Source organism: Mus musculus, chromosome 18, assembly GCF_000001635.26.
Source record: "Mus musculus strain C57BL/6J chromosome 18, GRCm38.p6 C57BL/6J".
NCBI classification, from domain to species: domain Eukaryota; kingdom Metazoa; phylum Chordata; class Mammalia; order Rodentia; family Muridae; genus Mus; species Mus musculus.
In genome coordinates, this window is record NC_000084.6 from 62,919,540 (window position 1) to 62,932,276 (window position 12,737).

Consider the following 12,737-nt stretch of genomic DNA (forward strand, 5'->3'; position numbering starts at 1 on the left):
ATTGCCCTTTCATCTCTTTAGATCTTCCCAACTCTGTTCCTCTGGGCACAGAGCCCAACATAGTCATTCCAGGACAGATTTATACTGTGCTTTTCATTATTATTCTCTAGAAGTAGGTATGCTAGCAACAAAGGTTAAAAGCTACTCCGTACCTAGAGCATTGTGCAAGTGCAATACCAGTTACTTGGGAGGATGAGGCCAGAGGATCATTTGACTCTAGGAGTTTGAGACCAGCTTGGGAAATATATTGAATAGAGTCATGGTCTAAAGGAGAAAGGAGGGAAAGAGAAAGGAGAAAGAGAAGGGGAGGGAAGAAGGAGAAGAAGGAGAAGGAGGAGAAGGAGGAGAAGGAGGAGAAGGAGGAGAAGGAGGAGAAGGAGGAGAAGAAGGAGAAGGAGGAGAAGGGAGGAGGAGAAGGAGGAGAAGGAGAGGAGAAGGAGAGGAGAAGGAAGGAGGAGAAGGAGAAGAAGAAGAAAAGGAGGAAGAGAAGGAAAGAGGGTGGGTGATGGAGAGAATGAGCTCCGTTGTTGGGGTGGATCTGGAGTAGGCAGCAGCAGGACTAGACTGGGACATTTCTGGGTATAATCATGTTGAGATGGTCCAGCACTTAGATCTAGAAGAGAACATGGGGAAAATACAACTGACAAAACAAATTTCAAACTGCTGACATCATGCTGGCTTTGTTTATGCCACATCAGTAAGACCAGCTAGGAAAACAAAAGTTGAAAGAACTTGAGTGTCGGGATGATGCCAAATTACAGCTAGCCTTTTGGTTTTACTCTTTTTTGTTTTATTATCCAAATAACACAATTAAACAATGACTGAAATACAGTGTATTACCTAATTTTCTGCTGATAGGTGATGAATGAGCTCCACAGTTTTGTTTACTTGAAACACACCACTCCAAAGACCGTCCTAAATTGTCAGCTCATTTAAAATATTCTCCAATACACTAAAAGACATCAAAAGCTTAAAAGACATAGAATAACTAAATACTACGTCATAAGTGTTCCTGGAGACAGGTCCGATGTTCTGCTTAAGTGGGCAAGTGCACTGTTCATGCCATTTCCAGCTGTCCAACATCTTTGAAGGAATGAGTTCAAGGTTTAAGATGAATATCTGATTGATCCTTGGGAAACATTCATATTTCCAAAGCCATTGTTCTCTAGACAATAGTTGTCTACTCAAGTCTAGCAACCAGGTGATCAATGACCAGGAACAAAGTCCAGCCCAGAAAAACTGAACAGAGCAGGAAAGACAAAATATAACTCCATCTCCTCAGGCACCATTTCTGAGACCCACCCCCCTCCCCATACACACACAGATTCTTTCATCTTTAAGGTTTGAAAACAGTGGCATAGATAATTCTCTTAAGATCCCTGTGCACCAGGCAGCTGCTGTACATTATGACCCTGTAATAATGATGGAAAGATAACAACAGGGATGAAAATGCATCCAAAACTATCAGTAGCATCACATGGAAACAGTCATGCACAGTCCACAGAGAAGAACCTGTAAGAGTGAGAACCGTCCAGTGCTAAGGTCCAGCTAGTTTTGAAAGTCTAATGCCCCAAAAGTTGAATTACTGCATTGTTCAAAGGGGCTGAAAACCCTCTTGGGAAATCAAACATGTAGCTAAAGTGTTTTATTAGGAAAAACACCAACAGAGTTGAGTCAAGAAATGGTTTCCACTCCATCTGGCCTCATGTCTGCTCTTTATCCCAATTTGAGGAGGAGGTGACCTGATGGTCATCTTTGGAGTCTGGTAACCCCCCCGCACCCCCCCCCAGGGGAGAAGAGGAGGCCCAGGCAAGACTTTTGTAGAGGAAGGGCTGTCCAGGTAAGTCAGCTACAGGACTGTCCAGTACAGGAGGACTGAGAAAGAGGTGAGGAAGCTCATTGCCCTGGGATATAAAGTTCAATATGAACTTGAACAGACCACAGACCACAAATTAAAGCAGCCTCATAGTGGTTATTCATGCTGGGAGAGGAAAGGACTCCGAAGGAGTCATGCAATTTTCTGTGAAAATTTCCCCAGTTTCAACAAGCCTAACAGAAAAAGGGGTGGCAAAGAGTAAAGACTCCTGCAGTCTAAACCCTGCACTGGTCAAGAAGAGGCCAGCTACAAGGCTTTGGTGTTTCCTGGGCATAGATTGGTAGAATTTGCAGAGAAAACTGTGTTCTCCAGAGAGCCCAGTTTTCCAGAGCTCAGGACCCTCCGGTCTCTTTTCCTCTCTGTAAGTTCCCATACAAGAGCACACCCAGCCTCCATTTAACAACAACAACAACAAAAACCGCTTAGCTGAGATCGCACTAAAAACTTAAGTCCTAACGACCCTCACCGCTTTTTGCAAGTGGAATGGAGAAGAGTCCGGGGCTGTACAGGTTTAAGGCTGTGAGGATGAATGGAATAGAAGGTAGCACAAGCTGTTATTGCCTGGCCCAAGGGTCTCAGTTCTCAAGACTCAGCAGTCGCGGAGAAGAACAGAAAAGGGGGTGAAGATGTGGAGATGCGCCCAGGCAGACGGGAAAGGCTGGCCTTTGAGGGAGAAGGAGGAGAAGACCAAAGAGCAGGAGCCCTGGAGGAAATGGGAGAGGAGTAGGAGGAGATATCAAGGAGGAGGACGAGAGGCACCGGGCTCTCAAGCAGAAGGGCGGGCTAGGGCAGCGGGGAGAAGGGGCGGGACTTAAGGCGTGGCCTCCCTGACACTCCGCCCCTCCCCGGCCCTGCCTCCGAGCCGCCCGCGGCGCTCTGCAAATATGAGGAGAGTCTGCCGCGGCGGCAGCAGCGGCCACTGTACCTCTGAGCTGTGCACGCCGCGGCCGGGGCGGGCCTCGGGACTGGGGCTGGGAGCCAAGGGGCCGGGGCGGGACGCGGAGAGGCTGGGCTGCGGTTCGGAGTCCCGCGCGGACAGGGGCCGGACGGCGGCGAGGGAGCGCGCGCCCCGCAGTCCCGCGCTGCGCCGGCCGGGGATGGGGCGCGCTGCTGCCTGAGGCCCGGCCTGGCGGGCGCCCGCCGGGGGCTGCGGCTGAGGAGCCGAGGGCGCCCTGTACCGGAGTGGCCCGCGCGCGCGCTCGGAGGGGGACAGAGACGGACTACAGCGAGGCCCGGAGGAGCCCCGAGATGTCCCGTGTGCGCCGCCTTCTGCTTGGATACCTGTTCCCAGCCCTCCTGTTGCATGGTGAGTTCGGGGATGGATGGGTGAGTGGGGACGGTTCCGGTCCTCCCATTGCCCCGACGATGAGTCGCGCCGGGTCGCTGGGTGCACAGTGTGCCCATTTGCCCTTTCCGGCCGGTGGGTGCGCAGAGCCCCTTTCCCCAGCGGCACCCGCAGTGGTTTTTGCCGCTGCAGTGTTCTTTCTGGAAGGATGCGAACCTCTCCCAGATACTTTTTAATCTCTCAAATCCGTAGCTGCACAGCCGAGGGAAAACTTTTTATCCAGTCTGAGAGCCTTTCCAGCTGTAAACTGTCACCGAATCGCAGGCTTTGCGGTCCCCTTTCCACCGGTGTCAGAGCGCAGCAGGGGCTCTCGGTGAGATCCTTTATGAGACTGTAAAGAGAAAGCTGTGATGGTTTACAGGGAGGACACGTCTCGCGGGTGTTTGTCTGCCGTCTGAGGACCAGTGTTTGTAGTCTGCCTGCACCCTGGCTCCGTATTGAATCTTAGTGTGCTGCCGGGTTGTCCGGGCGCAAGAGGACTTTGGTAGCGGATCATGGAAGCCAGGCTAAAGGAGCTGGATGCCTCACGCTGGTGTGGAATCAAGTTTTTCCTGTGCTGCTGCTTGCGCTGGTTCTCCAGGCTGCAGAACCACAGACATCTGCTCTCGAAAGGGGTTCTAGAAATTGCACCGTGCAAAATAAGACAATTGCATTGGGGTGGACAAAACATGTTTGATGACAGGTGGTTGTTGATACTTGTGGTAGGCAGTGGTGTGGTCCTTCTGTTGTCCAGGGCAATAGTCAGACACCTGACGTTTCAGCGGAGTGGCTTCACGGCTCTCCTTCCTTAACATCCACTAAAGCCATCCGAACCTGCAGCTGGCCTATTGGGGAACAGTCCCCACCCCCACTCCACCCCCACCCTGTACCTCAGAGAATGAAGGGAAGGGAACTGCAGGCTTCTGGGGGTGCTATTTTCTTTGTAGTCTTTGGGACAGCTTTCGAAGTTCCCCCAGGCTTTGTGGACCTGCCTGAGCAATTGATTGCCAAGGTGTACACTGAGCCCCAGCCATCGCAACATCTTAAAAGTCAGAATGGAAGGCTTGCAGTTCCAGGGCAAAGAGAGAGAATGTATAATTATAGGGTTGGACTTCTAGGCCCATCTGCTTAGAATTACAGAGCAGTTTTAATCTTTGGCTGAAACATGAAACAAATCAGAGCCAATGAGCAGATCAAACAGCAGCTGCCACACACACAAGAAAAAAGAGAGGATGAAACAGGGGAAATTGCCCCTGGTTTAAAAAAAAAAAAAAACTGTTACAGTGTCTGCTGGGCGGCAGGGGGGGCGGGCAGAGAGATAGTAGTGCTGTCAAGTAAATAGTTACTTAAAAGTTTCACATCCATAGACTGTTTCGAACAAAATCATTACCAGTTGGGTTTCAGGGACCATCTTCACAAATGTACCACGCATGGCCCCACTCTGAGCCTTTTGCTGCCTCTTGAGAAACGGGATGTTCGATATGCCTACTTAGCAATCCAACTGAGATAGGAGTGGCTGGCCGGTATATACAAGTGTATCGTTTGGTCAGTGTGGCCAGAAATCTCCCACACTGAAGTCAGGAGTCTGTGATTACTCCATGGGATCTGGGAAAGTCTCCCCACTGGTCCCAGGAGAAGAAGAAGACAGAGGGAGTAGCAGCAAGAGGCAGTCTGGGCTGCAAGTAGGAACGGGGCCAGAGAGCATGCATGCGTGTTTATGAAGAGAACTTCAGATAAAAAGGGAGGTTTGAAGAGCTTGATTGGACCACCTGGATAAACTTTCACAGAGTAATACAACTTCGCATGGAGTCTGCAATGATGCAATTATTAAAACAGAAGTCGCCCAAAGATCTATCTACTTGGATCCAAGAGGGAGTTGTGGGATCGGCTGCAAGAAGGGAACACACGTTTCAAATGCTCATGGTCTAAGACAGGTTGGCCATAACTGCTTAGGATAGCAGAAAGCGTCAGAAGGGGGTTGCAATCCTTCCCTGCCACAAGTTGGATACGATTAGAGCATTTTAACAGAAAATGAGTATTAATCAACTTAACCCCAGAGAGTGGCTTGATGAGCTGCCCCATTTAAGAGATGGGGGTCTATGGGCTTCTAAACCATCCTGTGGCAAAAGCTAGAGCCCGCTCAATTATTTCAACAGAAGACACAAGTTATCCTAGAATGGATTAATGGTTTCTTTTCTGCTCTGTAGGCATTTGATTCGCTAACCATGCAATGCCATTTGACTGTTTGTGATAGCAGTTTTGTAGATAAAAGCAAGGGTCATGTGGTTCTAAATGTGCGAGTAGCAACTTTAATACATTTCAGGCTGCCCATCTAGAAGATTTGCTGCACGGACAAATGAGGTTAAAGAGGAAATCACAGAAAGGCTTTCTGAAGGACCTGGGGGAGGATGCTGGTGGGCAGTGCCATTATGTATGTGATCTAGTCTCTGTTCAGTTCTGTAGCCAGTTTTGATTTCAATTCATTGGAAGTCACAAGTCACCGCCCGCCCCCCCCCCCCAAGCCTTATCCATGAGCAAATGAGTTATCACAGGACCTTGGACTTTCTTGCTTTTATTCTCTTATACAACTGTGGATGCAGCGGCTCCAGACCCAAGTTCAAAGTGTGATGCACAGGCATGTGCCTGTCAGGTTGCTTTCCTCCCCCTCGGATTCTGCAAACAACTGCACTTCTTAATCCAAATAAACGCCCTGAGTGTCACAAAGGTACACAGCTGGCAGCTATCCATTACCACTGCTTTCTCTGCTTCGTTGAGAAGGCGCTTACGTTCACATGTCACATTTTGAAACTCATTCAGCTCTCGACATGGACTAGCAGGAGGTGTGGAGAATATGGGGGGTTGGAGGGGGAGCTACACTGACCTTACAACCAGCACATTTCCACAGTGGAGCAGATGTTGGGGGAAAGTTGTTGCTCAAACACTGTTTACGTTTGTAGAGCCCTTTGACTTTTCAGAGAAGTGGAGACCTTTTCAGTCCTTCCCTTCGATTCAGCTTTATTCTATCAGATGCTGAGGAGCTGAGGACATGGCTCAGTTGGTAAAGGGCTTGCCTGAAAGCAGCAGGACCTAATCGATCTCCAGAACCCATATAAGCATATTTGTCATCCCAGGGCTGGGTGGTAAAAGTAGACATATCTCTGATCAGCCAGGCTAGTCTGCTTGAATAGTGGGCCAATGAAAGAGGGGGGGGGGAGAGAGAGAGAGAGAGAGAGGGAGAGAGAGAGAGAGAGAGATTTAGATGGTATTATTTGAGGCTTGACACCTGAGGTTATTTTCTGGCTTCTACACACAGGAATATACCCATATGAGCCTACACACAGCAGACAGACACACACACACACATGGAGGGGGAGGGAGGGAGGAGAGGATAGACTTTAAAAACCTGCCAATTGCCAAATCAGTGCTTAACCAACAAATTTCAAGAAAACATTGAAATGGAGTGCAATAGAGATCTTCAAAATGGCATTTTTCTGGCAATCGCCTTTGTAACGGAGAAAACATTTTTTCCCCATTGCTTTTCCCTCTTTGTCATCAAATGGAATCCTGATAATAGTTTGTTTGTACAGAGTAAGGGGCAAGGACCTTGGACAGATGTCAGATGTTCTTTTGTTAAATAGATGGGCTTGCATCCTACGTGGCTGAGCAGTCCTGTGATCATGTGTGATGTGACCATGTAGCTGCATACTGTTGAGGGACACATGAAGACTGACGCAGTCGAAAGGAAACATGAACCATGTCAGAGCAGGGATAGGATCTGGCACTCTGGAGGGTGATGGGTAGAGTCTGGGGGCACACAGAGCAGGTGTGCCTGAGCTGAAGTGATCCCAGAGGAAACTTCAGGAAGACACCTGCCACCGTCTGGCAGGACTGCATGCTACTGTGTCATGATTGAACAGTTGTGGGCTATTGCTGAGTTCTCCCCAGCTTCAGAGTGACTCACTCTGGAAATGGTTTTACCTAAATACGAGAAAGGAAGGATCCTTAGGTGAAATCACTAAGTGTATTCGGTTCCGTGAGTGCTCTCTGATTTGATTCGTCCAGCTAGCCATTTGTTCAAAAACGTTTGTCTGCAGGTCCACTGCCAGGATGTCACAGCTACTTGGTGCAGGGCTGATGAGGGAGTTTTCCCTTTTTAGAATCCTAAAGAATATCTAGTAGTAATGAAGAAATGACACTGAGAACCTCAGATCCAGGAGGGTGGCCAACTGTGGGTCATTGTACTAGTCTGCTTTCAGAAATCCCACATGTATAACACACACACACACACACACACACACAAATATCACACATAAACATGCACCATGCACAGCACAAAGATCATATCACACACAGGCACTTAGAGACACACATACCACATATGTATATATGGTATAGATATCATAAATATGATATACCACAAACATGACACACAAATACCCACATACATCACAAACACCGCACACAAACATGTATTAAAACAAATACCAAACATATACCATATTGATATACTATAAATAGTACATGTATGTATGCTGTATGAACATATATCACATATATGTGATATACAACACATAGACACAGAAGACTTGGCCATCTCAGTTCAGCCCATATCCAGTCCAAAGGCCTTGGCAGGTATTAAAATATGCTCACTAAAATCAAACATAGCCAGAAATTTCAAAATTTTTTGCTTTATTAATTTTTATAAAGGGTAAATATTTTCTGTAGGAAGTTCACAGACAGTATAAGCAGTTCATTTAGTTTTTGTTTGCTGCTGGACAGAAACTTGGAACTAAAACCAAGAGTGTGGTATGCACCAGGGCCCACATGGTGTTTAGCCCTGGTAACATCTGCAGTACACAAGCTCTCACTCCAGGACCGGGGAGCTATGCTGGGGCTTATCTCCCTGTATCCACTTCAAAGCATGCTTTACAGTAATGACTGCTCATTTAATTGGGCAGGGCGATTTCATGGGTAAGTAATTACCTGTAGTTAAGCTCATCAGTCTCATTTTCTATATCATCGCTAGTGCTGACTTGAGATACCGTACCCCTCTGATTATTGAGGCACACACATTATGGAAAGTAGGGAAAGCTGCAAACTGAGTTGAGAAAGGGATCCTTCAGAACCCTCTGCCCAGAGAAAATATTGCTAATGTGTTAATATCACATTTATTGACTTTCTAACATTAAGTTTTAAACATTAGTGTATAACTCTAAAGACTGGCCTGACCAAAGTTTATTTCAGACCCAAGTGTGTGCTTGAAAGTTATTGTTTTTCAGTGAATGTTGCTTTGTGTTATCTATAAAATGCCTTAGAAGATTTTTCTTCCCAGTATGTCTACATAGGCATGTGGAAACCAGAATCTGTAGATAAATTGAGTTCTTAAAATATTGAAAAAAAATCAAGGATCTAGCCCCCCCCTATACTTTTCATAAGTCAACAATGATCTTTGTATATGAAAGAACCCAACGCATGGTTGTTATTTAGATCTTTGTTGAGTAAATAAATGTTGGCTCTCAGAAGCTGAACAACCACTGCCTCCCTCCCTTCCGTCTCTTCAAGGGTCTTCTTCAGTTTCACAGTAGCCTGGCTTGCTCCTGAGAGCACTGTGGGTCTGGGTTCGGGGGAGATGTGTGGGTGACAATGGACGTTCCAGTTCCATCTCTCCCCATGAAAGCTGTTAAGTACCACCTTCCAAGAGTGTGACCTGTGCTTTTAAGTGATGTAAGACCTGGGCACTTCAAGGTCTGTTATTTGGAGCACAAACTTCAGTGTAAGTCAACCTTGTGCTTTGTCTTATTCAAGCTAATCTGCGTTTTCTTTGCCATTGTTGGGTACGCCTACTGTCTGAGTAGCTGACTGCTGGGTGTTGGTGGATAAGATCATAGCAAAATCTAGGATTCCTGAGTGCGGTAATTCACCTCCCTGCTTAGGGTCATGTCACTCATGCATCTATCCCTGTGTGCACAGTCCATATTGACCCCCAGGGTCTGTATAATATTCAGAACCTGGTAACCTATAAATGCTTAACCTCACAGGACTTAATTTTTTTTCAATAAGTGAACAGTTTCCATCTAGACTTTTACATTACACCTCCCTCACATCCCTTCAAAAGAAGAGAACCGACCTGTTTGCCATAATGATTTTGGGTGCAGGCCATGCTTGAGGTCATTTCCTGGAGAAGTCGTATGATAACTTATTCACAGTTCCCCTGGGCTGGGGACAGTGATAGGCGCTTCCCTGCCAATGGGTGCTGAGGACAACTGTTCATAAATTGACCTCAGACTGTCTCTGTGCCTAGGTGGTAATAGCAGTTGACTAAATGAGGCAATGTTTCTGAAAAAATGAATTGTCAAGTGCTGTGTGACCACAGAGTCCCCTGGGTTGACCAGGAGTCTAAGGCTGGGCTCCTTGACTGACACACCAAGGCTATGCCTTGAAAAAGAGTTGTAAGAATGGTCGCTTTAGCTTCTCCCCCAAATGAAAATGGTACATCAAATAAGCTTCCAATTCCTAGACATCAAACAGAATTAGCACTTAAAAGAAGGCCATCCATATGTTTTTATATCAGCCCAAAAAAAAAAAAACCCAAAAACCAAAAACCCAGAGATATTTTTATCTACCTGCAAAGAGAAAGAAAACAAAACCCAATACTGTACTTAAGACATAGTATGCTCTTCAAGGGATCATTTGTAGAAAGCTGTGTAATGATGTCAGATAGTGGAACCTTGAAAAGGTGAAGCCTAAGCCAGGCTGTGTTGGTACATGCCTGTAATCACAGTTTCTTAAAAGCTCAAAGGCCAAGGCCAAGGAGAGCTACAGAGTGAGTTCAAGGCCACCCCAGGCAACTTAGTGAGGCTCTATAAAAAGGGCTGAGGATGGGGATGTAGCTCAGGAGTGAAGAGCTTGCTTAGCTTGTGTAAAGCTCTAGGCTTGTTCAAGTCTCACTACAGCTCCTCTTCCCCCCAAACTGGAGCCCAGTGGGAAGTGATTAAGTCACTGGAGACATTGCCCTTGGGGAGAATTAACATGATCTCAGGGAGCAAGTGGCTCTAACAGATCTGTGGCCCCTACCTGTGTCTGAGTGTCCTCCCATCACAGTGCCATGAAGCATGCTGGGACCCAGCACAGTGATAGGAGTCATAGCCCCCAGCAGAGCCAAGCAAAAGTCAAGGCCATACTTTGTATTAAAAAATAAACTTAATTAAAAAAAATTCTAGCCTCAGGTGGCTTCCTCTAACCATGGGAAATAAATGAAGACAATTATTAACACATAAATTCACTATCACACCTGTTGAGTTGTCTCCATCTGCTGGTCATGTGTTCCCTGGCTGAAGTGTCTGCCTCACCAGGTTGCTAGGCTGTGTTCATGACCAAGAGCCACATCCTAGGCTGGTGTTTGTCTCCTACGTTCCAGTGATTTCCATAATGGATTTTATTTCTCTTGCCACCTGCTAAGCACACAAGCATAACTTTCCTTCCCGGTGTGATTCCATTCTTTTGAATGACCCATGTAGATACTACCTATCACTCCTTCCTCTGCCTTTGAGGGCCTGGTTGTATTCCCAGAGTCTTCCTTAGTCGTCTCTACCCATTTCCTATCCAGACTTCCAAGGCAACAACGCTTATCTTAATTCATATTTGTATGTCCTGCCTCTAAAATGCACAAATTGTTGATCGGTATTAGTCAAGCTGAGCAGAACTTGCCAACAATCAAATGCTTGGTGCTATATGCTCTTCTTTGGAATCACTGTAGAAGGCAGGCTGCCAGCCCCAGCCTTTGCTCTCTTCTTCTTCAGAATCATTAATAGATTGCTGGCTGCCAGCCCCATGCTTTGCTTTCTTCTTCAGAATCATAAAATGTTGTCTGACAGCCCAAGCTTAATTCTGGGTACTTCGTTCTCCTCAGAGCTCAGAGGGAGGCCCCCTCTGGACCACCATTATTTTAACTGTTTGTTAGGAGAGACTTTGGGAGATTGGCATAAAAGTGTCATTATTGAACAGTGTTAACAGTGCATGAAAGGCACTGTGCTAAATTAGACCCTACCCAAGAGGGGTGGGCTCATTACATAAGTGGGCTGAAGCTCAGAGAGGCTAAATAATTTGTGTGAGTCTATCAACTTACAGTGTGTTTCACCAACCACAAGATGGCGTTCTCCCTTTTTTTCTGCTTTAAGATCTCTATCTGGGGTGAGTGGTATTATGGATGGGGGGGGTCATAGTTTCTTTGGTCTGTAAGTCGTAGTAAAGAAGAGTGGGGTGCTCTGCCACTGATCCATGACGTTGCTCTTGACTTTGGCAACTTGGACACAATTGCTCCTCATGTCTCTGAACTTGTTTCCTGCATGGGTATCTTGTACTCCTTATTTTGAGGTTAGTTAAGGTAGACTGGGTTTGAAAATCAAAAGAGTAAACTATCGATTCAGCACGTATGCCTTCTCTCCATCGCCAACTGGTGACTACTCCGAGCCTGAGGAGGAAAACTATTTTGAAGGGTAAATGGGTCTTCCAACAGAGCAAGGGGTGTTAATTTGTCCTCAGTGGGGCAAGTATTTATTATGGAAAGAATATCTGCAATGCCATAGTTTCTCACCCAACATGTGTTGGTGGCTTGAACACGAGTATACCCACAAAAACGTGAAACTGTTTGTGTTTTGTGACCAAGACACATGAAGAGCAAACATTTGCCACCAAAGGCCAGAAGAATTGCCAGCTCTCCCTGAACAGATAAACGTCAGAGCCATCTCAGGCTGCTGTGAATGATTCTCGGACATTGTTAAAGCATTATGTCATGGCTGCAGCCTTGTGTGTTGTTGCTGGTAATAAAATAACGACATATCTCAGACGCCATGGAAGTCTTGAGTTGAATAAAATCCTGTTAGCAGCAAATCCAGTTTCAAACTCAAGCAGCCTGGCTGGGGTGACCTCAGCCTCTTCCCTTGAGCTCCTGGCTTTAAAGATCCAGAAGTTTGTACATCAAGCTTTAGGACACCATTTGGCCATCCCCGAGATAGCATCTTTATTGAATGTCTAGAGTCCCATTTCAAGTAGAATCCGCTCCCGTTCTCTCATGCCTGAGGTCTTTAATTAAAGTCTATTAGAAGCCAGTCACATTATAACCGACTATATTATTGATCCACCAGATAGCGAGTTGTGTGACATTTTGTTCTTTGATTGCCTGACAAGGGATGGACTTGTTTACTGTCATCAGGATAATTATAGCTGCTGGCGTTGGTAGAAGTGAATGGCACTTTTGTTCCCTGTATTAGTTCAGAACCACATGAAAGATCAATGTAGATGTCAGACAAAGAGGTATTAAATATTAAATGATCAGAGTTGTGCTAAATGCTGCATGAGAGAGCAGGGCATACGGTGTAGATGATGTCCATTACAGAATTGCCAGTAGTTCACTCCTGACTTGTCCTGGCCCAGTGTCTTCACAGCTGAACAACAGGGGGAGGGTTCTTTGTCGAAGTCTGAGATCAGCAAGCTTGCTTCTTCTTCCATTGCCCAGGCCGCCCATCTGGGATAGTACAT

General features: G+C 46.4%; 1 protein-coding gene across 1 annotated transcript in view; it reads left to right on the forward strand.

Annotated features, from left to right (window-relative positions):
• Positions 1-2,787: 2,787 nt before the first annotated feature.
• Apcdd1 (adenomatosis polyposis coli down-regulated 1) overlaps positions 2,788-12,737 on the forward strand; it is a 31,489-nt gene continuing 21,539 nt past the window's right edge. Inside the window, exon 1 of the mRNA NM_133237.4 lies at positions 2,788-3,182. Within this exon, the coding sequence (NP_573500.2) occupies positions 3,125-3,182 (58 nt within the window). The 5' untranslated portion in view covers positions 2,788-3,124. The remainder of the gene's footprint in view (positions 3,183-12,737) is intronic.